This window comes from Saccopteryx bilineata, chromosome 1, assembly GCF_036850765.1.
Source record: "Saccopteryx bilineata isolate mSacBil1 chromosome 1, mSacBil1_pri_phased_curated, whole genome shotgun sequence".
Lineage (NCBI taxonomy): Eukaryota > Metazoa > Chordata > Mammalia > Chiroptera > Emballonuridae > Saccopteryx > Saccopteryx bilineata.
The window spans coordinates 244559962-244583536 of record NC_089490.1 but is presented as its reverse complement, the minus strand read 5'-3'; the positions used below and the strand labels follow the sequence as shown (position 1 = coordinate 244583536).

The 23575-nt window shown below is 41.9% G+C and overlaps 1 protein-coding gene across 4 annotated transcripts in view; it reads left to right on the top strand.

Moving 5' to 3' along the window:
- The window catches only part of DAB2 (DAB adaptor protein 2), a 184319-nt gene that overhangs the window by 141605 nt on the left and 19139 nt on the right, over window positions 1-23575 (top strand). For all 4 annotated transcript variants that reach the window (XM_066240182.1, XM_066240189.1, XM_066240195.1 and 1 more), the window contains 3 exons: window positions 18356-18548; window positions 19793-19932; window positions 21286-21384. In XM_066240182.1, coding sequence (XP_066096279.1) covers window positions 18458-18548; window positions 19793-19932; window positions 21286-21384 — 330 coding nt within the window. In that variant the 5' untranslated portion in view covers window positions 18356-18457. The remainder of the gene's footprint in view (window positions 1-18355; window positions 18549-19792; window positions 19933-21285; window positions 21385-23575) is intronic.

Genomic DNA, 23575 nt, shown 5'->3' with positions numbered 1-23575 from the left:
CAGCCCTGCCCTCCCGTTCCACTTAGCTCTGTTTTGAGCATTTCCTACTTACTGTAATCCGGGTTGTGTTTCTCCGGCTAGAGTGTAAACCCTATAAGGAAATAGACTTTTATTTTGCTCATTGGCATGTCCTAAGCTCTAGATGGGTGCCTGGCATATAGTAGGGATGTAGATTTAGTACATGAACTAACTTGCTGGCACACTGGTCACTGGCCTTCAGGGGCGAATATATTTCCAGTCTCTAAATTAATGGCTTTGAGCAGGGATCAATTACCAAAACTTTATGCTCTGAACAACAACAACGACAACAAAAGGCTATCAATATTTGATAATTTTTTAATAACATGGCTTCAGAGCAAAACGTAGGGTAGGCGATGACTTCCCATTGCGTAGCCACCTGCCTAGGCAGTGTGAGATGGGTGGCGTTCTCTTCGGTGGGAGAAGGGGTGGCATTTGTTTTCCCCGGAAGGGAAGCTCTTAGATGGAGGTGCACATGTAGAGTGGCATTGAAGGTAGAGGCCCTCCACACTGGAGAGAGGGACCCTGAGAAGGAAACTTTATTCACATGCCTCTTCTGATAATGAGCTCTAAGAGGAGAGCTTTGCTCATGGTAGAGGGACTAAGAACACTTGTTAGTGGTGTTTCTCTCACTAGTTTCCTGGGTGGAACAATTTTCCACATGCCTCTCGAGGTTGTGAGAAAGTACACTGTGAGTTAATAAAACATTGCAACTATAAACATATTCCCAATTTCAAATGTTGCTTCACTTGAAGGCGTCTGTGAAGTATAAAAAGCCTTGATCATTACTTTTTTGAGGATCTGTCTTAACTGCCTTGTCTGTAATATTGAGTCTTTTTAATAAAGTTTGGATTAGGAATTTAACAGTGGCTTTCAAAGAAGATTTGTCTTTTGCACAGGGCTGTAGAGTTCAGCTAAGGAAACAAATGATCAAATTGCATCCTCTGATGCTATAAATGCCCACATAAGAAGGCTAAAAAATAGTGGGTGCCACAGTGGAGTGAATCTGTCTAAAGCTTCAAGGACCAATTCAAGCTACTGTTCTTTATAACAGAGATCACAAAGAGATGCTACAAATGGAGCCCCTATCTTATCACTTATATCCAACTTATGTTTTCCTTAAATATTTATGTGTCAATTATTTTAGCAGGTACAGAATTTTGCCACAGCTCACTAATGGTTCAAAGAACTGACAAGATTGCTGGGAAAGCTAATGAAACATCTTGCTTAAATATTACATTGTTTTATGAACCAAAGAAACTTCCTGTACAGTGAGTCATTGATGTTGACATTCCTGTGTAGACTAACCAGAGCCTTTTTGTTATTCAGTGTAAATGTGAATGCCTCATAATGGGCCAGGATGTCTCAGTTGGACTCCAGCAAAGTGGCATACAATATATAACCATTTCTACTGGTTCATCTCATGCTAGAACAATAGACCCAAATGACACCCCTGTGATTTGTCATCTTAAAAAGGTAATGAAACCCCATAGGTATGGTATGCAATCGACAGGTGTGGTAGAAGAAAGAACCTTCATTCATCCACTCATTCTAGAGTCTCTCCATGGTAAAGCAGATTTTTAACCAGCCTCTTATCCTAAAGCCATTAAATGATGCTTGTGGCTTTGAGAGTTAGGCAGGTTTACGAATAATAAGTAATGCAAAGGACTCAACACAGTTTCCAGATAAAGCTCTAAGAATTTAAAGAACAGACCATAATTTATAGGTTTTTTGTGCAGGTATTATACAATTTGTGAGATTATTAACAATAGTCTCAACATTAACTTAAATCAAACTCATTTAACATAGAAGGAGCAGAGGGTCACCTAGCATTTGATTCACTCTAAAACAATCTGCAGCTGGAGATGATTTTGCATAACACATTTTAAAAAACATAGACATAGATCCAACAATCATCTTGATAGTCTAGAGAACCATAAAAACTAGATTGTCATAGTATGATATATAAGTTTATTGTTTCAAATAAGTTAAGCTCTTTGGAAAGCAGCAATTTCTTTGGCACATATGAACTGATGATCTGTTTAGTTAATGCATTTATTGCTTTTTAAAATATCCAAACTGACTTGTTTATCAGGTTAGCAGTATAGCATTTATAAGAATTAGCATATTGTATGGAATATTACTTTATATTCATATAAAGTTGAGACATAAATTACTTTTTCTGTCTTGTAGAATTATATCTAGATTAAAAATAAAAAAAGTATCTTGTTGGGTTTGAGGGAAATAAATCATTTTCCTAGGCTCCTCAAAGTCATTGGTTAAGGCCATCGCAAACTCATCTCTTTTTTGTTTTTTTGCTTTTTACAAAAAAGGTGTGAGAGAATAAACGAGATATTCAAGATTTGAGCCTTTGGAAGCATTGTCTAAAGACATAACCAGGACAATTTTTTTTTTTTTTTGTATTTTTTCTGAAGCTGGAAATGGGGAGAGACAGTCAGACAGACTCCCGCATGCGCCCGACCGGGATCCACCCAGCTCGCCCACCAGGGGCAATGCTCTGCCCACCAGGGGGCGATGCTCTGCTGCGACCAGAGCCACTCTAGCGCCTGGGGCAGAGGCCAAGGAGCCATCCCCAGCGCCCGGGCCATCTTTGCTCCAATGGAGCCTTGGTTGCGGGAGGGGAAGAGAGAGACAGAGAGGAAGGAGTGGGTGGGGGTGGAGAAGCAAATGGGCATTTCTCCTATGTGCCCTGGCTGGGAATCGAACCCAGGTCCCCCACACACCAGGCCGACGCTCTACCACTGAGCCAACCGGCCAGGGCTATAACCAGGACAATTTTTATGCAATAGGTACAAATTTGATATCCTTCACCCCTCCCCCCCAGCCCTGGAAGAATTTTAAAGTTAGGAAAGATGGCTGACTTAGGAAAGCAATCCAGTGGAATATGTATGTTAAAAAATCTTTAAAGTCACTCTTCCAACTCCAGAATAAACTTGTTGAAATCTTTACAAATTAAAGTGATACTTGAGGTCTTTTCTTCTGTTCTTTGATTATTACAAGAGAGACCAATGAGCTGTACCCTCATTTTTTAAGAACTCTTACCTTAGTTCTCTGAAACACCGCCATCCATTTTAACTTTATTTGTAGAAGTCATTTAAATGACTTGCTGGGGCGGGGGGTGTATATAAATTGACTTCCTGAAAGCTTCTGTAGATTATTGACAATATTTTAATGTTTGGGATCACATGGACTGACATCTTTCTGAGAGCTCTTCTAGATTCCAGGATCTCTAAATTACTCTTCCAGTCTTGTTGATTATGCTTTCTGCTCCCAAAAGTCGATGTCTAGACAAATTTGTAGAAAGGAGGCTCAAATAATGGTGATGACTTACATGATATCAACAGATATAAGTTTGTTACCTTGGGCTTATATATAGAATTCACACAGCAAAACCTGTCTCACTTACTTAAACTTTATAAGCAAAAGTATGATATTAAATGGTAGTTTGTTTTTATTGTAGTTGGAATGGCCTGTGCTCATTGATCTCTGCAGTGAATGAACTGTACACAGATATTTCAATACATCAGAATATTTTATTGTTCAATGTAGTTGTTTCGATTGTAAGCAATTAGAATCCCAAATCTGTTTCATTTAGCGTGGATTAATGTACGGCTGTTGAGGATTTTTCCATCAATTAGTTTAAAAAAATGCATTTATTCATTCTCTTGCACTTATTGGTCTAGTACTATTTCCCAAAAGATGGAAGAATGATGACAGAATGTGCACCTTAGCTCAAGGGTGCATGCGTCTCTGCCACTGTGCCCACCCCACACTCACTCTGCAGCAACCAGAGTCTGTGTGTGGCTGTGTGGACAGTTTCAAAGCAGGCCAGCTAGCTATTCAAGATCAATTTTGGATCCTAGCTCTTAAATTTTTAAGACTCAAGTAATGTGAATACATCACCTCAAGAAGCAAGAAAACAAGTTGGCAGATTCACCTTTCTCCTTATATCCCAGAACCTAAAATTAAGTAGAAATTTCTTATCTCTTAACCTGTCTATTTGGCCAGCAATGAAGAAGTAAGCAAATTAGCCTGTATTCTTATTTCTTAATAATGGCTCCTTTGGCCTTTTAGACAACATTCTGAAACATGCCAGAAAACTCATATTAGAAGGAAAGAAGGTTGCGTATCAGGTTGCTGATTCTCTGTAAACCTGAAATTGAACAAAATAAGTAGAATATTTCTTTGTATTTTTAAATGACTGCTTTTTCTTTTGTCTTATTTAAAAGCAACTAAATCTTCTTTAAGGGAAATGAGCTAAATTGTGAAGAATCATCCTTCAAGTGATAATTGCTATATCAAGCACACAAGTAATGGCTTAAAAAACAACAACAACAACAAAAAACTATTCTTAATAGAGGTTAATAGGACCATTCTTCTTGGAGATGATGTGTAAATGCCCATTGGCAGTGGATATCTTGCCTAACTAGAATAGATCATATCAGATGTGGAAATGTGAACCAATGGCAAGTTTCTCATGGAAGGTCAATGCCAACTCTAAGAGTAGATTGAACGCTAAAATAAAGGGTATATTTTACTACAAAGGCTACCTAGAACCTAGAGACAGTATTTTACAATAAGACAACTTGAACTGATATTGTGTAATGTCTACATAACTTTTTTCATGATTTTGGTCTAACTACAAAAAATGTAATAAAAATGAAGTTCTACCTGTCTATAGCCAATTACTATATATACTGTAATTTGACTACGCTGTGCTGGTGTTACAAAGGTAGCTGGATTCTTCTTTCTGTTCTTTCTGTCTTTCTTTCTTTTTTTCTTTTCTATTTTTCTGAAGTGAGAAGCAGGGAGACAGAGAGATCCAACTGGCATGCCCAACAGGGGGTGATGGTCTGCCCATCTGGGGAATTGCTCCATTGCAACTGGAGCCATTGTAGCACCTGAAGTGGAAGCCGTAGAGCCATCTTCAGTGCCCGGGCCAACTTTGCTTCAGTGGAGCCTTGGCTGCAGGAGGGGAAGAGAGAGATAGAGAGAAAGGAAAGGGGGGAGGGGGAGAAGCAGATGGGTGCTGTTCTTGTGTGCCCTGGCCGGGAATTGAACCTGGGACTTCCACATACCAGGCTGACACTCTACCACTGAGCCAACAGACCAGAGTCAGATTCTTCTTTCTTTAAACTCTTAGAAACACACCACACATCTGAAATGTGAGGTACAAACAGGTACAAATACTTAAGCAATGACTTGGAGGGTTATATAAATGTGGGGCCCTGTCTGAAAGGAAAACCATGTTAGGATTTAATATAATTCAGCCAGGCCATTGAAGAACACATCAAATGTCAAGCTGTGCTTCTTGCACTGGTTTTTGGAAGAGGAAAAGTTTAAGATTACCTGCCTGCTCTTAAAAGTGCCCTGATGTGATGATATCACAAAATAATTCTACCTGGGTTTTAGCTTAATCAATGTTTCAAATGCAGATGTTTCTAAATAACAAGCTTTTTAAGTTCTCCCAATATCCACATAGATCTTCAAGGTGATTGTTGTAATGGCACTTAAGTAAAGTGGAATGTATTTAACAGTTAAGATTTATGTGTATGAACACCATAGGTGAAATCCCAGAGAGACTCAAGTGAATAAACTTGTATCTGGAAGTCCACATGCTTGATATACCACACATCCATATGGACTGCATTTGGGATTATTTCATTTGGGAATGAGAAAGCACAGCTTGATGATGCGATGTGTTCTAAGAAACAAACTCTTTAAACTCATTTTTATGATTTGTTTAATAACTAGCTTGGAACTAGTTAAAGATTTAGTTTTGGTGGAAGTATCTACCCTAATTTAGGAAGGATAGACGTGAAAAAGATGAGATATTTGCAGGTCGTTTGGTTAAGTACGTGTAGATAAGAGGGAGATTATTAAGAAGGGTATAAATAGTGTCAGTGTATTGACTTGGGAATCAGTTGGTATAGTGACAGTTATTATCCTTCACCTTGACTTCTTAGCTTTATTTACTACCCTTTCTGTAAGAATCAAGCATAATTTCCACTGTGCATTTATATACCAAATCCAAAGTAAAAATCATGCATTTACTATGTTTTTGTACCAGTTTCATAATGCTTCTCCCCAAATCACTGCCCCAAAGGCCTCACAATATAACATTTCTAGGGGCTACATGGTAGTATTAGCATTTTAAAAGACATGTAAAACCTAAAATTGTTTACATAAATTTCTCATTCTTTAAAACACTCTTCCCTTGACCCTGGCCAGTTGGCTCAGTGGTAGAGTGTCGGCCTGGCGTGCAGAAGTCCCGGGTTCAATTCCCGGCCAGGGCACACAGGAGAGGCGCCCATTTGCTTCTCCACCCCCCCCCTTCCTCTCTGTCTCTCTCTTCCCCTCCCACAGCAAGGCTCCATTGGAGCAAGGATGGCCCGGGTGCTGGGGATGGCTCCTTGGCCTCTGCCCCAGGTGCTGAAATGGCTCTGGTGGCGGCAGGGCGGCGCCCCGGAGGGGCAGAGCATCACCCCCTAGTGGGCAGAGCATTGCCCCCTGGTGGGCATGCCGGGTGGATCCCGATCGGGCGCATGCGGGAGTCTGTCTGACTGTCTCTCCCCGTTTCCAGCTTCGGAAAAATACCAAAAACAAAACAAAACAAAACAAAAAAACCACTCTTCTCTTGGATTTAGGATGAGAGGGAAGCAAAATGAAGTATTCCTATTTGGTATTCTTACTTTACCATCTAATTTGTACAAAAAAGAGCTTTTCTAAATTCAATTTTTAATTTCAGGGCACTTGAACCAGTTAATCATTAACATCTTCTTTTCACATACTTTTTGGCTCTACTTCCTGATTGCTATCACTTCTTGACTAGATATGCCAAACCTTATAAGGATCCCCTTCTCTCCTTGTCACTACAGCATGGCGTGTCCCCAGCCCATGACGGCAGCCCAGTGTAGACTGGTGTGCTGCCTCTAAGACATGATGGGTGTTCCCACTGAAGCCAGTGCTCTGGTGACTGAAACAGTCGCTGCTGTCACTGCTCCTACATTTGGGTCTGGCAAGGGGGGAATGTTCAGCAAAGTACTGCCTGTCCCTATAGACCCTCTTGTCATACAGCTCCTTCAGTGTGCTCATACAGACTACCCACCAGGTGCTGTACAGAGGCCTGCCCAAGGTGCCAGGGTGTCTTCCTGCTGGGTCAGATGAAAACCTTGACATTTGAGCACAGGTTTTTAAACTTCTTACCTTATACCTATTCTCCAGCCATAAGCAAAGTGTTTTCCCTCTCCTCCACCCCTCCAACCTGTGTTGAACCAATGCAATCCATTGACCATTTCCCAGAAATGCCTTAGCTTGCTAGATAAGCTTACCTACCAGGTGAGCCCAAAGCCCAAGGGACATGAGGCAAGGTAGATTATGTCAAACCCCTCTCACCACCAAAGGCCATATTATCCTTTCCAGAAGCAGTGGACTCCTGATAACCTTTCCTCAGTATTAATGGGAATCATTCAAGGCTTCTTCCACAGGTGACTGACTCAATGTCTCTCTAATAGTGAGAAGAGAGGCTAGTGGACATGTACTTATACTATGACCTTGAGCTCAAGGATATAGTCATTACCTTGCCAATCTCTCTTTCCCACATGACAAGTACAAAAGAGACAACAGATAAGAAAGCAAACACTGTATCATTAAGAGCCCTGCTGAATCTGGGTTGAAACATACGTACACTAGACCATAAAACCCCCCATTCTCGTTTCCAGTTCAAGTTATGCGCACCTCACTTGAGATAGACAGAACACATGTACCATAGCCTGGTTGAGCCATGTCCGAGCATAGCTCAAATCATCCAATGCCAGCAATGTAAAATAATGATGGAAACATGATTTCTGAACCTCCAGAACTTCAATGTCACTTCCTTCCTTTTGTTGAAGTGATTAAAAGATAAAGTTGGATTTCAATTTTCTTATTTTATTTAGTCTAAGTTAGAAGAAGTCACATGCAAGAACTGGGATGGGATGAATCATTGGGTAGGGTGGTAAAGTTGAGATGGGTATACTCTGATCTTCAGTTCATCTAAAAATAAGACTCATGTATCCATCTTCACAATATTGCACATGGTCAAAAGGCCTCAGGGATATGCCAACACCTTTTTCTTTTATAGAGTCTGAATAAGTGTAAGGAGGGATTCTAGACTCAGTCACCTCTGCATGTGTTCATACAAGCATATTGCTTATGCTGTACTTCCCAAAGAGGCTAGCGATGTCTCATTATGAATCTATTGCTTTAATCTTAATAGAGTTAAGTATTTAAAGTTGGCATTGAACTTAAACAACTGAGTAATACAATGATAGAATTGATCATAAACTTAATACTTCAGTACAACTTGTAAATGATTTTTAGTCATTCTAGTGAATTGGTTGCATTGCCCAGTCTGGAAAATGGACTTTCATTTCGATTGCATTAAGCTCATTTTTAAAGCTTATACTCTCTTACACACTCTTTATTATGATACTTATTCTCTAGGTTTAGTAAGAGATACTCCTAATAAAAACTTATTTTAAAAACAAGACAGGTGGGGGTGAGTATAAAATTAGGAGAGATCACAATAACTCAAGAATAATGAAAGGTGCCAACTAAAGAACTCAAACTTCCTATCATGCTTAAAATTAAAAAAAAAAAAAAAAAAAAAAAAACTAAACTAAACTAAAAGGCCAAGCACTAAATAGTAGAGAATGTACTGAAATAAATTTGAATTCTTTGATCTGCGAGTTGCGTCTCAAACCTAGCCAAATACTTTCTTCCCCACAGCCAAATCAACATAATGACCCAGTTTGACCAAGCAGGACTCCAGCTACCTAGACCAGAAGGAATCCAGCAACAATATACCATATAATTAGACCACATAAAATCTTTTCTCTGTTTTTGTTCAGAAAACATCTGTGAAATTCCATGTTCAAACTACTCTGCTAAGCTATTTTCTTTGCTTGGTATATGTACTACTTGGAAGTTTAGCCTCTATGTGGTAGGCTTTGTACAGTCTTCTAAAAATACAGTTTTTGAAGAAAAAAAAAACCTGACATGTATGATCTCTAGGAATGAAATAGTAGAGTCTCATGTTAAGGTCTAGATTTCTCTTGGTATCAACTTTATCCTCAGTCAGCAATGTAATAACTGGACAAGTCAGACACTCTATCATGCCTTCAGTTTCCTAATCTTTATAATGAAAGGGTGCGACTCAATTATTCCCTAGGTTTCCTCCAGCTCAGTTGTCTAGCTCACTTGCTATTTCTTCAAGGGGACAAAGGATTATGGAAATAGACCATTGTACCTCAAACTTGTCAGTACATTAGAATCATCTGGCAATCTTTAAAATTTATTGATGCCAGCATCCCTTCCCCAGAGGTTCTGATTTAATCAATTTGGGTGCAGTGCAGACGATGCCATTCTAAGAGCTCCCCAGAGATATGAATTAGACTTTCTAAACTGCTGGTAGTAATGATGTCGGCTTAGGTTCGATTCAGGATCCACTGGAACAGACTTCTCTAGATGGAATAGATTTTGTTCTCAGAGTCCTGTTTCCATCAGAATCTGCCTTCTACAGGCTCAGACGCCAAAGTTTAACAGGAGACTCCACCACTGGCAAAGCCTCTCACTTTTTCATGTGGATCTTACCGTTTAAAAGATTATGCCCCCCCTCCCCGTTTCTATTCACTAGCTGTTTATTTATTGGTCCCTGTTGCTCTGAAATTGTTTGAACACTTGCTGGGGAAAAACAATGTGGGATGCCACATAAGACTTCACGCAACAGCGGTAGCCAGGAAACCCGGCTTTGATTTAATCATGGCTGCCATTTGTTGAGCACGTTCTATATACAAGGCACTGAGGTTCCTACGTAAGTTCTTACTGATCTCTCATAATAACTGCAGACTCTACTCCCATTTTACAACAGAAAAAATAAATATTAATTAACTTGTCTTAGACATAGAACTAAAGGATGGTGAAGTTGTCTAAGATGCCCAAGCCTGAGCTCTTAGCTGCTATGTGATCTCACCTCTACTCACAATGAACTAGGAAGGGAACCTTCTTTGTTTTAGAGAGACAAAGAGAGAGAGGAGGAGGAGGAGGATGAGGAGATGAGAAGCATCAACTCATAGTTGCTTCACTTTAGTTGTTTATTGATTGCTTCTCATTTGGGGGCTCAAGCTGAGCCAGTGACCCCTTGCTCAAGCCAGCGACCTTGAGCTCAAGCCAGTGACTTTGTGATCATTGCCTAAACTGGCAAGCCCGCACTCAAGCCAATGAATTCATGCTCTAGCTGGGACCTCAGGTTTCGAACCAGGGCCCTCAGCGTCCTGGGCCAAAGCTCTATGCACTATGCCACTACCGGTCAGGCAAACAGAGGGAATTCTTAACTCTGGTCTGACTTGGTTCCAAAGACAGACATAAGCTTCTTGGATCAGGGCTTTACATGTCCTCTGAGTCCTGCAGCATCCCTTCCAAGAGTTAAAAGCAGTGATACATTGATCTCTGTAAATGCCTAACCTTTGTATACCTCCTTGACTAAGGCATGTTTTGTTACTGAGGCCCCTACAGCATTGTCAGCATTTACAAGAAAATCTTCTAAGGACTCCTTTCCAGTGTGCATAAACATCGTCTCATCTCCTCAATTAAACAGGCTGCACAGATTTTACTGTCTGCTGCACTTGGCCTTGGCAGAGTAGAGGAAGCCTTCCTAAAGGCATGGGAATCTAAGCGGCTAAGGGAGAAAGGTGTCACATCAAGTTCAGAAACAGCCTAAAGTCACTGCACAATTTCTGGCAGCCTTTCTTTCTCTCAAGAGGCTACTTTGAAGACAAGGGTGAAGACTGTTTGCTGCCCTCTTGGACCCTGAGATCTGTCCTAGAGGTTAATGTTTCACATGTTCTAAAGCGGGGCCTCAGCTGAGACAAGCATAAAGTTCTGCAGGCCACGGAGACACCTTCTCTGACCAGTACAAAGTACTGCACACTCTTGTTAAAGATGTTTTTGTTGCTTTGTTCTTGACTCTCTTTAACTCCCTTTCCTGTGTCTATTTTATGTGAGTCTTTCCGAAAGTTTACTGATATCTTAAAGTCGGTGGGATTATGACTTTGAAAGCAGCTTATAAAATACAGGTTAAAATCAGTGAGCTTTTTTTAAAAAAAGAATAGCAGCATATATAGTAGAAAAAGTAACACAGATCATGTTCAGTTATGAGTCTAGTGATTTATTAGCAATTGATCTTGTGTTACTGAGTCCATTTCATTCTTCATAAAATAGAGGCACATTCTATTTCACAGAGCTGTCAGGATAAATGTGTGTTAGGTGCTTGGTAGCTTCAGTGTTTGCCTCATTTTCCTTAACATTAAAAACAGATTTTCTACCATTTGTGGAATGGGTCTACCATTAAATAAGTTCTTTTTTTTTTTTTTTTAACAGAGACAGAGAGAGAATCAGACGCGATCGGGCGCGTTCAGGGTGGTATGGCCGTAGACAAGAGAGAGAATCAAGAGAGGGATAGATAGGGATAGACAGGAACAGAGAGATATGAGAAGCATCAGTCATCAATCAGTTTTTTGTCATGACACCTTAGTTGTTCATTGATTGCTTTCTCATATGTGCCTTGACCACAGAATTTCAGCTGACCGAGTAACCCCTTGCTCGAGCCAGCGACTTTGGGTTCAAGCTGGTGAGCTTTGTTCAAACTAGATGAGCCCACGCTCAAGCTCGAGACCTCGGGGTTTCGAACCTGGTCCTCTGCATCCCAGTCCGATGCTCTATCCATTGCGCCACCACCTGGTCAGGCTAAACAAGTTCTTAACTCTGGTTACTCCTTGTACCAGCATTTTGAGACTGAGCAAACAATTTCTTTTTTTTTTTTTTCACACCACTTCCACCTAAATCCCTTCATTTTTTGTTTCTTTGTTTTTTTAGAGAGAGGAGAGAGAAAGAGTGGGGGAGAAGTGGGAAGTATTAACAACTCATAGTAGTTACTCCCTATATGTGCCTTGACTCAGGCAAGCCTGGGGTTTCGAACTGGCGACCTCAGTGTTCCAGATCAATGCTTTATCCACTGCGCAACACAGGTCAGGCTGAGCAAACAGTTTCTTCTCTGTTCTGTGTAATTGGGATTAGAAGATAGATTGGGTGGGAAGTGGGAAACTGGTGTCATGCTATTGCTTTACAACCCTGAATTATTTATTAGTACCATTGCTGATACGACTATATTCCTAGCAGGGGTCCCCAAACTACAGCCCGCGGGGCCGCATGCAGTCCCCTGAGGCCATTCATCTGGCCCCGCTGCACTTCCGGAAGGGGCACCTCTTTCATTGGTGGTCAGTGAGAGGAGCATATTGACCATCTCATTAGCCAAAAGCAGGCCCATAGTTCCCATTGAAATACTGGTCAGTTTGTTGATTTAAATTTACTTGTTCTTTATTTTAAATATTGTATTTGTTACCGTTTTGTTTTTTTACTTTAAAATAAGATATGTGCAGTGTGCAAAGGGATTTTTTTATAGTTTTTTTTATAGTCCGGCCCTCCAACGGTCTGAGGGACAGTGAACTGGCCCCCTGTGTAAAAAGTTTGGGGACCCCTGTTCCTATGGATGGAAAACTAAGCAAGAATAAGAAGATGCCCCAGCAGACTTTGCCTCTACACAAATTGGTCCTTATGCTGAGCATTCTAGGGTTCAAAACACTAGATGTCTTGCATGCATAACTTTAAGAGCTAAACAAACTATAGCATATTTTCTTTTTTTCATGCAAAGAACATAGCTGTCTTAAGATGAGTCATGCAGTCTTCCGGTTTACGTTTCTCAGAGCTTTCTCAGAAAAGATGTTGCAAGCTCCCGAATCTCTCCTAGTCATCTGATTCTTATGCCATGGAAAGGGGAAGTTCCCAGATTCTTTTAGGGAGGTTTTAAAGTCCAAAATCCAAGTTAGATATCTTTGTTCAAATGGAAAATTTTATTGACTTAGCAAAATTTCATTTACAACGTTCTGTTCTGCATTAGGCCTTAAGAAAGAGTCAGGAATATACAATAACTTTAGATCGTCATTTGGCTCCAGATGTACGTTTTTATTTCTCTGCTCAAGCTGCTAATGAAAGAAATAGCATGTCCCTGAGAACTAGAACCAGCTAGGTTTAGATAGGGAGCTGTTCATGTAACCCTTTGTAGATGTTTGAGCTTTAATTTGTAACCCCTACCTTATGATAACACTTAATATGTGTGTCTCCTGATTAATGTTGTGCTCTTGATCAGAAAGTTTCCTGTGACTAAACCCAATGAATGAGAAAACTATATACTTCTTAGTTGTCCTATACCCACTTGTGCCCCCTTATGAAAGACCATTGACCTACTAGATCTTTAAAACAGACCCAATAGGCCCTGGACGGTTGGCTCAGTGGTAGAGCGTTGGCCTGGCGTGCAGAAGTCCCGGGTTCGATTCCAGGCCAGGGCACACAGGAGAAGCGCCCATCTGCTTCTCCACCCCTCCCCCTCTCCTTCCTCTCTGTCTCTCTCTTCCCCTCCTGCAGTAGAGGCTCCATTGGAGCAAGGATGGCCCGGGCGCTGGGGATGGCTCCTTGGCCTCTGCCCCAGGCTCTAGAGTGGCTCTGGTCACAACAGAGCGATGCCCCGGAGGGGCAGAGCATCGCCCCCTGGTGGGCAGAGCGTCGCCCCCTGGTGGGCGTGCCAGGTGGATCCCGGTTGGGTGCATGCGGGAGTCTGTCTGACTGTCTCTCCCCATTTCCAGCTTCAGAAAAATACAAAAAAAAAAAAAAAAAAAAACAAAAAAAACCCAGACCCAATAGCTTAATGCAAGCTAGATAATTTTTTTAAAGCTATGCCTCAGTTTGGCAAAGTAATCAAAGGAAGTATTAGGGCATCTTCTGGTTCTAAGTCCCTTTTTCAGGCCCAAATCCTTTTTAAAAACCAGTTCATTATAAAACCTGCTGAAGGTTTTTATGAATCAGTTGACAATTCTGTAACATTGTTGGAAGGATTACACATTTGGATTTAGAATGAACCTAAGTTTACAGAGGGACTTAAGTCTTGAAGCAAAACTTGCGTCACCACATGTCAGATGTCAACTTGGGCATTTGAGAAGACTGATTGGGAATTTGGTCTTTAACCTTAGAAGAAAGGTGAATGTTTATCACTCTGGCATATGTATAACTGGATGTACACTTTTGTTAAAAATCTTGGGAGAAATCTTAAACATTTATTTAGAAAGGAGTTATCTTTGAGTCCTAGGGCTACAGACAAAGTCTACTTTCTGATCATTTCAGGGAGTGTACACATATTTTAAATTGTATGGTTTACAATGGAGACTTACCCTGGTTATTGCAACCCCACACACAGATATCTTTTCTTCAAGAAATTTATATTAAAAGAAAAAAAAATTTCTCCCTATTCTTTTCTCTCTTGTCCCTTGTAACAGCTCATCCCCAAACAGTGAAAGGATATATGAAAGGACACCAAAAACCTTTGAAACAATCCCAATGTCAAGAAAAACTGACGTTGAGTGTCTGAAAAGAGAAGCTTTTCCTATAAAACCAGAGTAACACCTCTCACTTCAGAACCCGTCCGTGGTGGCCCTGTATGCCAGCGCGGGAGTCAATGCCCGGCTTTGAGTTGTGAGGTTTCTTATGTCTTATATCATTTTTATGACTAAACCACACACTGCCATTCCCTCAACCAAGCCCCTCCAAGTGCTTTTGTGGCACGTCTCAAATTCCTTGAAACTATTCTCACTTTAGAACTGAATTCGCCTGTAAAATGGGCTCACTCAGTTCTTGTCAGAAATAATATCCGGCAGAAAAAAAATATCAGGCTTCAAAGATGGCCAACACATGCTTACTTACACCCAGGTTACTTTTCTACTGGAAGAGGAGGGGAGGAGGAGAAGGCTTCAGGCAGAGGTCTTATCTATTGGCTTCAGGGGCAAAGAAGTACCGGGCAGGGCAGGCTGTGGGGGATAAGGGAGCTCAGAAAATGTGAAAAGGTAAGGAGTCGGAAAACAAAAAATGCCTTCCAGAAATGAAGAACTTGGGGTTGGTATACAAGAGTGAAAGGAAAGGGAATTGAAGATAAAGAAGGGCAAAATATTTAAGACACTCACAAACAAAACCAACAAGTTTGTTATCTTTGTCCTAAATGCAAGGGGAGCCACCACAAGACTAGGCAGGAAAGCTCCCAACATTGTTCTGAACCTTAGAAGAACTTCTTCGCCACTCAACAAGAGATCCAGATCATCCCAATCCTGCGAACATAAGCCATTGGCTGGAGCTTCAAGGGTGTCAATGGGAGCAAAAGGGGGTGGGGAATGCTCACAGAAAGGTTTCTGCTGCTCGCAGTCACATACTCTCAAAAGAGTGGAAAACAAGTACTTGGATTTTGTCAGGAGACCCATTAGCGGCTAAAGTTGACTTTATGAGACTAGAATTGAGATGAACAGTCATTTGAGGGGAAGCAAAAAGGCACAGGGTAGGAGACCTTCGATTTTAGATGTTTGCTCATGGAAGGATCATGAGATGGTGATCCGAGGACTGCAGGCTCACAGAGTGCTTTCCTCCCCGGGGATCGGCCCACTGAGGAGAAGATAAGGATGCAGGAGGCTGAATGTCAATGTATAGCTCCTTAGATCCGAACATGGGGAATAAATTGGAATAAATTTACAATTGAAATAAATTCTTGAAATTAAGATGATGATTATTGGTTTCCTGAAATTGGAAGAGAGTGGATCTGACCAGGAGATTTATCACATTGCCAGGAAACAAGTCATGGGAGCCACGGACACCAATGAAGGCAGACAAAAGAGACGTGTTGTAATAGTTTCTGTCGGGCTGTCGTAGCAAATGACCAAAAGCTGGATGCTTAAAACCAAAGAAATCTATTCTGTTACAGTGCTGGAAGCACACAAGGGTTTTTGTTCTGGAAGCTCTGAGGGGAAAGCCATAATGTCCCTCTTTCCTGGCTTCTGGTGGACATGGGTAATGTTTGGTATTTCTGATTGTTAGATGTGCCCGTCCAGTCTCCACTTCTGTCCTATATCCCTTCTCCTTTCCGTGTCTCTATGTCTCAGATCTCTCTTTGCCTTTCTTGTAGAAGGACTTCTGTTCTGGGATTTGGGGCTCTCCCTGGATCCAGGCTAATCCCAACTCAAGGTCCTTAATTACAACTGCAAATACCCTTTTCACAAATAGGGCCACATGAAATTTCCGGGTGTTAGAACTGGACATATCTTGGGGGGGGGGGACTGCAGGTGTATAATAGAACATCTCTGTCACTAGTGTGAGATTTCTTAGATGGGATCCATCAGTGTCACATCTGAGGGACTCTGGCCCGCGATCAGACAGCCAGGGCCAGACCCAGGCTCTACTATTTGCATCTGTGTATGTTGAAGTTTCTGTGCCGTGGCTTTTCCTCTGGAAAAGTGAACTAATACTGAATCATAACACTCAGGGTTACTGTAAAATTTTAGAGTTAATGCAGGTAAAAGGCTAATAGTGCTTGGTTCCCAAAGGATTCTTGAGTAAAAAGAGCTGTGAGTCCTAGTCCTCTGCTATGTAAGATGTCCACCTGCAAATAGATATTTCTCTGGCTGCCTACTGTCCGGTGGCTTTGAGCAAAATTAACTACTAAATCTCTATGAAATAGTTCAGATAATATTAATCATACATAGATTTATGTATTTCTCTATGCATGTGTATTTTATGTTTCAGCGAGAGAGAAAGAGACAGACAGAGATAGGAAAGGATAGAGATGGGAAGCATCGACCTGTTGCAGCTCCTTAGTTGTTCATTGATTGCTTTCTCATATGTGTCTTAACTGGGTGGCTCCAGCTGAGCCAGTGACTCCTTGCTCAAGCCAGCAACTTTGGGCTCAAGCCAGCAACCTTGGGCTTCAAGCCAGTGACCTTTGGGCTCAAGCCAGTGACCATGGGGTCATGTCTATGGTCCCATTGTCAAACTGGCAGCCCGTGCTCAAGTTGGTGAGTCTGCACTCAAGCTGGATGAGCCCGTGCTCAAGCCAGCTACCTTCAGGGTTTTAAACGTGGGTTCTCAGCATCCCAGGTCGATGCTCTATCCACTGTGCCACCTCCTGGTCAGGCTATGCATGTATTTTTAAGACTATTAAAACTACAAGGACTATTAAAAAAATGCATGGGAGGGATTAAGTACTGACCTTCAGGAAAAAATGTTGACATTTATGAAGAAAGTAAGTGCAATTGAAGCTCATTGGGCAAAAACTTGAAACTTACTTTTCATTCTTTATCTAACAAATAGCATATACTCCCATGTGGTGGACTTGGTCCTTAAATTTAAAAGCTCAAATAACTGGGTGCTGTAGGCACAGAATTAAGAGGTCTTTTGGGGGTGGGAGAGTGTACCACCAGCCCACAGGTGGTTTTAACAGGGTTACAGAACTACAAGTAGCTTTACTTTGCCTTTGGTCCACCATCCATGTAGAAAGTTAACCTTCTTCCGGCTTTCCCAGGGGCTGTGTAGAAACTTTGCCTCCTGGGAGGTGAAAAACCTTTTTGAAGCATTAGTTCACATCTGCTTGCTGAAAGCGACTCTACATTCCTCCATTTTACCTACAGTGGTGCATGGGGGAGTTTTATGAGAGCACACACCACAACTGTTTTGAGGACAAATGCTAAATAATAACATATAAGTATTCGCATTCAATGAATAGTGCATCAGATACCCCATAAAGTCATTCTCTCCTTAATATATGTGAGTGTCAAATGTCAAAAATGGATGTCTTTTAAAGTACAGTGCTTAGAAAGCCTTGGAGATGGAATGTAGAATCCTAACATTTTAAAAAATATGAATATGAATAAGATAAAATGTATAGCTCTGCCCTTGACACTGCCTTTACAGGTAAAGGGTATTTTAGAAGAACCAGAATGTGTACTGCCCACCTTCTCATGCCAATTGCAATTTTCTCAAGCTCAGCCTTCACATTTTTTCTATTCTGCTATAAAACCTTATTTTTCTATGTGTGACACATTTTGATCCTTATCATTTAGACTAGAATTGTATACCAAAGATCCAACAGAGACTACTTAGCTAGATAATCATTAAATGTTACCAGATACCAATTGGTTAAAGCAAAATCTGGTAAACACCTTCTTTCCATTTTGGAAACTACAAAGGAAGCTCTCCTACACACTCCCCTGCTTTCGGAGTTCAGTCCGATAAGGGAGAAAGAACAGAATGAGTCTGAAGAACTACACTCGCCAATCGCTAGTTGTAGGCCTATTATGGCAAAAAGTCTGGGTTCGCTGTGTTATGGTCTCATTACGCCTCTAAACTCTGCCTACAGGTGTCTGACATAGGTTATGTTCATTTGAGACTTCTCCATCGGGGATCGCCTGGTGTCACTGAGTGTCTGCTGGTGCTGGAGTTTGCTGCCTGCTTTCTGGCCATGTCTAACGAAGCAGAAACGAGTGCAACTAATGGTCAGCCTGACCAACAGGCCGCACCAAAGGCACCGTCAAAGAAGGAAAAGAAGAAAGGTAGGGAGAAATCCTCTTGAAGCCAATGAGGGGAGCTGGTGGTGGTTACCTCCGAAGGATTGAGAGGTTCAGGGTAAAATAAGAGCTGGCCCTGGCCTCACTTCGACCTCAGCCTAGCCTCCAGTCCTCCTAACAGGAGAGTGGGAGTTTGATTCACTCCATATACAAGACATCTCCGAATCCTGTGACTTTGCCCACTGGGGTCCTGCAGAAAGCTTTCACACCATCTTGTCTGGTTCATAAATGCAACGATCAGTTAGCATACAGTTATGATTCCAAAGCCTATTTACAACTTCGCTATTTTTTAAAAATCAAGATCTTTGTTCTGTTAGACCTTCATTCTTGACCTGAAGTATACCACTAGAAGGGGTCAGAGTTCTTAATCATTCCTAGTTTGAAGATATTTTGTGACTTGCCTGCCTTTCACATCCACACTTTAGCACAGGGAATGAGACTGCACAGGCCTTTTAAGAGAAGCAAAAGAAGTTATAAAGATGAGATAATTATCTTAAATGATTTTCAAAGAAATTTACCCACAATTCCTTTCTGCCTTACTGGCAATTCAAAATCTTAGTAAACTGTGTGGTGCCTTATTTTTCTTTGAATAAAAAACAAAAGCATTATCCTCCTTATATTCTTTTTAAAAAGATTTTTTAAACTATAACCAATATCCCTAAGTCTTGCTTCACATATTTTTATAAATTTCCCATAATTCAGTCCATTTAACACATTTAAGTTTATTTTCTCTCCACCCAACATCATAGGTAGTATGATAGAGCATAATTTAAAAAAAAAAATTTTATTATTGATTTTAATTTATTGTGTTTACATAGATTCTAGTGTTGCCCCCAAATGTATTCTCTCTCCCCCGTATTCCCCTCAACATCTCCCTTACCCCCCTCTCCATAGCGCCCTTCCCCATTAATTTTTATGAGAAAGGAAGGGAGAGAAAGAGACAGGAACTTTGATCTGCTCCTGTATTGCCCTGACCAGGGATCAAACCAGCAACCTCTGCACTTCAGGATGATGCTCCAACCAGCCAAGCTATCTGGACAGGGCTACAGAGCATGGTTTTACTCAGAGGACATAAGAATAAGGATAGACTATTGCACACTTAGTCAATTGTAGTATAATCAAGATTTATGCTACTCTGATTTGGAGATGCTAGCGCACATTTGATTTTATGTGGGGCTGATATTTAAATCCATTTATAAATTTTATCCTGTATTTCTCTCTTTTCTCAGGCTCTGAAAAGACAGATGAGTACCTTTTGGCCAGATTCAAAGGTGATGGTGTAAAATACAAGGCCAAACTGATTGGCATTGACGACGTGCCCGATGCAAGAGGAGATAAAATGAGCCAAGATTCCATGATGAAGCTAAAGGTAAGAGGGGACAGCGTGCTTCTCTCTGTCCTCAGCGAATACTCAAAAGAGGGAAATGCATTCAAAGTGTATGTTTACCTGTATCTCAGTAATTTGAAAGAAAAACATGTCTAATCATGTAATTGATCCAGAGGCACCTCATTTTATGAGTAGCCACGAGTTTGTTTGCATATTTTGAGTGTTGTTCTAGCATAGCAGGATTCTTGAGAGTTAGCCCTTTGGTGTTCTGAATTTTTTTTTTTTTTTTTTCCGAAGCTGGAAACGGGGAGAAACAGACAGACTCCCGCATGGGCCCGACCGGGATCCACCCGGCACGCCCACCAGGGGCGAAGCTCTGCCCACCAGGGGGTGATGCTCTGCCCCTCCGGGGCTTTGCTCTGCCACGACCAGAGCCACTCTAATGCCTGGGGCAGAGGCCAAGGAGCCATCCCCAGCGCCCAGGCCATCTTTGCTCCAATGGAGCCTTGGCTGCGGGAGGGGAAGAGAGAGACAGAGAGGAAGGAAGGGGGGGGGGTGGAGAAGCAAATGGGCGCTTCTCCTATGTGCCCTGGCCGGGAATTGAACCCGGGTCCCCCACACGCCAGGCCGATGCTCTACCGCTGAGCCAACCGGCCAGGGCGGTGTTCTGAATTTTTTTATTCTAGTACTGTACTGTCACTCTGGGAAACTAAATAATACTTGTTAAGTAAGATAAGGCTTAGAAGGAACATCTTTGAAGATCTACTCTAGTATTCTTTTTGTGTGTGTGTGACAGAGACAAAGAGAGAGACAGAGAGAGGGACAGATAGATGGGACAGGAGAGAGATGAGAAGCATCAGTTCTTCGTTGCAGCACCTTAGTTGTTCATTGATCGCTTTCTCGTATGTGCCTTGACTGGGAGGCTCCAGCAGAGCCAGTGACCCCTTGTTCAAGCCAATGACCTTTGTGCTCAAAGTCAGCAACCATGGGGTCATGTCTATGGCCCCACGCTCAAGCCAGCAGCCCCGTGCCCAAGCTAGATGAGACTATGCTCAGTGACCTCGGGTTTTGAACCTGGGTCCTCTGAGTCCCAGTCTGAAGCTCTATCCACAATGCCACCACCTGGTCAGGCTACTCGAATATTCTTTTTTTTTTTTACCATTGACTATTCTAAGGCCAAGAGAATCAGAACGGCTTGTCCAAGTTCACAGAGCTAACTAGAGATGTCCCAGCTCCATGTCTTCTGTTCCATCCTGCTGTCTCTTAGGAAGGATGCCTAAGCCTTTCATAGATGGCAAACGGAGCTGAAAACAAAGCTGTCTTTTAAATTTTTGGTGTTGGAAGCATTGTCAGATACTTTTAACTAACTTTTTCTTGTTTCCCCGACCTCATCAGGGCATGGCGGCAGCTGGTCGATCTCAGGGACAACACAAGCAAAGGATCTGGGTCAACATTTCCCTTTCTGGGATAAAAATAATTGATGAGAAAACTGGGGTAAGAATTCACTTTCACTGACACTTTTCTGACCACCTGAGTTTGAAAAGCAATTTTCAACTAAATTTTAGCTCCCTTTTTCCTTTTCAAAATTCTGTAGAAATATAAATAGATAACATTGCTCCTGTCATACAGGCAGAAAATAGGGGAGGAGGTAAGGAGTCCAAATAGCTTCTTTTGAAATTTGTTTCCCCTAATAGATGTGAACTTCAAGTTTATAAACACAGATATCCTATCAGTGTCACTTAGATACATTTTTGGACCCAGGTACAAGAACTAGATTAATCCTAACCTCTGGCTTGTGATGCTGTCATAGTTCTATGCATGGGTCCCATTTTAATATACAGGGGTGGGCAAAAGTAGGTTTACAGTTATATTAGTAATAATAATAAGCACAAAAATAAGCTCTGTGTTTCATGTACTCACAACTGTAAACCTACTTTTGCCCACCTCTCATTGATCATATGCAAACTTAGTGGCTAACCTAATGCTAGAATATTACCTGTAATATTCTACCTTGTTATTCCTTTCTTCCTCACCCTGCAGTTGTAACTCGAATCATTTTTTGTGGTTGCTGTTTTTCTTCTATCATACATGAGTAGTCTTGTTTGTGTGGGGTTTTTTTTGAGCCTTATCAAACAGCTATCATATTTCAAATCTTTGGGGACTTTCTTTTTTCTCTAGTCAAGATTCATCCACTTAAAATGTTTGTAGCTTATTCTCATCATTGCAAAATTCTCTGTTGTATCAGGTACTATGGGGAGACCTCCAGCTACTATGTATCCCTTCCTAGGGAAACCCTTTATCTAATATGCAAAATCCAGTGGCCAAACTTAGGGCGCTGAACTGTGGTACAGGCTCACTCGCCTGCTGGCCCCCATGCACTGCTGTCTCCACCCTCCCTAACCTCTCAAGTCTTTTCTTACTGAGCCCATCAGAGACCGGTAGCAGGTTCTCATTGCAAGCATTCTTTCACTCCCCACCCTTCTAAGATACCCAATATAAACTTTTCAGTGGTTTTAGGCATTTGGAAACAAAAGCCAAGACATATTCTGACAACCAGCAAACATCCCTAAAGATTTGAGCCCTGCTATTTGCTTGCAAGGACCAAGGGAAAAGGGGGAGGGGGAGGCACTGCCTACCCCTGCCACGTGTAACTCCTGTGTAATGTTGTAGGTGTCTTAAGTGAGGTTCATAAATACCCTAGGAGGGCATTTGGTAACTTCGAGAATATCTTGGGGATAATTGTTTCAATAATACTTAGGTACCTATTCTCCAGCCACTCTGAGTGATTGTCAAAGGAACCCTGTGAATGCTCCTCTAGCTTAGTTGTGTTGTGTACTTGAGTTTGTCTTTAGTTGGGAAAGTACAACTACTTGAAATAAGTCGTATGCCCATCTGCAGTTTAGAAATCCCTGGTCTCCCAATCCTCAGTCCTTCCCTGCTATGTGCCATCACATCGTTTGGGTAGAGAGATGCAAGTATGAGAATTTCAAAAAGGGGCATTCTCCCCTCTTTTTTTTCCTTTTTGTTAAATTTATTTAGGTGACATTGCTTAACAAAATAATACAGGTTTCAGGTGCACAATTCTCCCCATTTTTTTTTAATTTTTTATTTTTTTATTTTTCTGAAGCTGGAAACGGGGAGAGACAGTCAGACAGACTCCCGCATGCGCCTGACCGGGATCCACCCGGCAGGCCCACCAGGGGCAACGCTCTGCCCACCAGGGGGCGATGCTCTGCCCCTCCGGGGCATCGCTCCGCTGCGACCAGAGCCACTCTAGCGCCTGGGGCAGAGGCCAAGGAGCCATCCCCAGCGCCCGGGCCACCCTTGCTCCAATGGAACCTCGGCTGCGGGAGGGGAAGAGAGAGACAGAGAGGAAGGAGGGGGAGGGGGGGTGGAGAAGCAAATGGGTGCCTCTCCCGTGTGCCCTGGCCGGGAATCGAACCCGGGTCCCTCGCACGCCAGGCCAACACTCCACCGCTGAGCCAACCGGCCAGGGCCTCTCCCCATTTTTTTTAAAGGAGACTTGCTATTTTTTTATTTTCTTTCTTTCTTTCTTTATTTTACAGAGACAGAGAGAGTCAGAGAGAGGGATAGATAGGGACAGACAGACAGGAACAGAGAGAGATGGGAAACATCAATTATCAGTTTTTTGTTGTGACACCTTAGTTGTTCACTGATTGTTTTC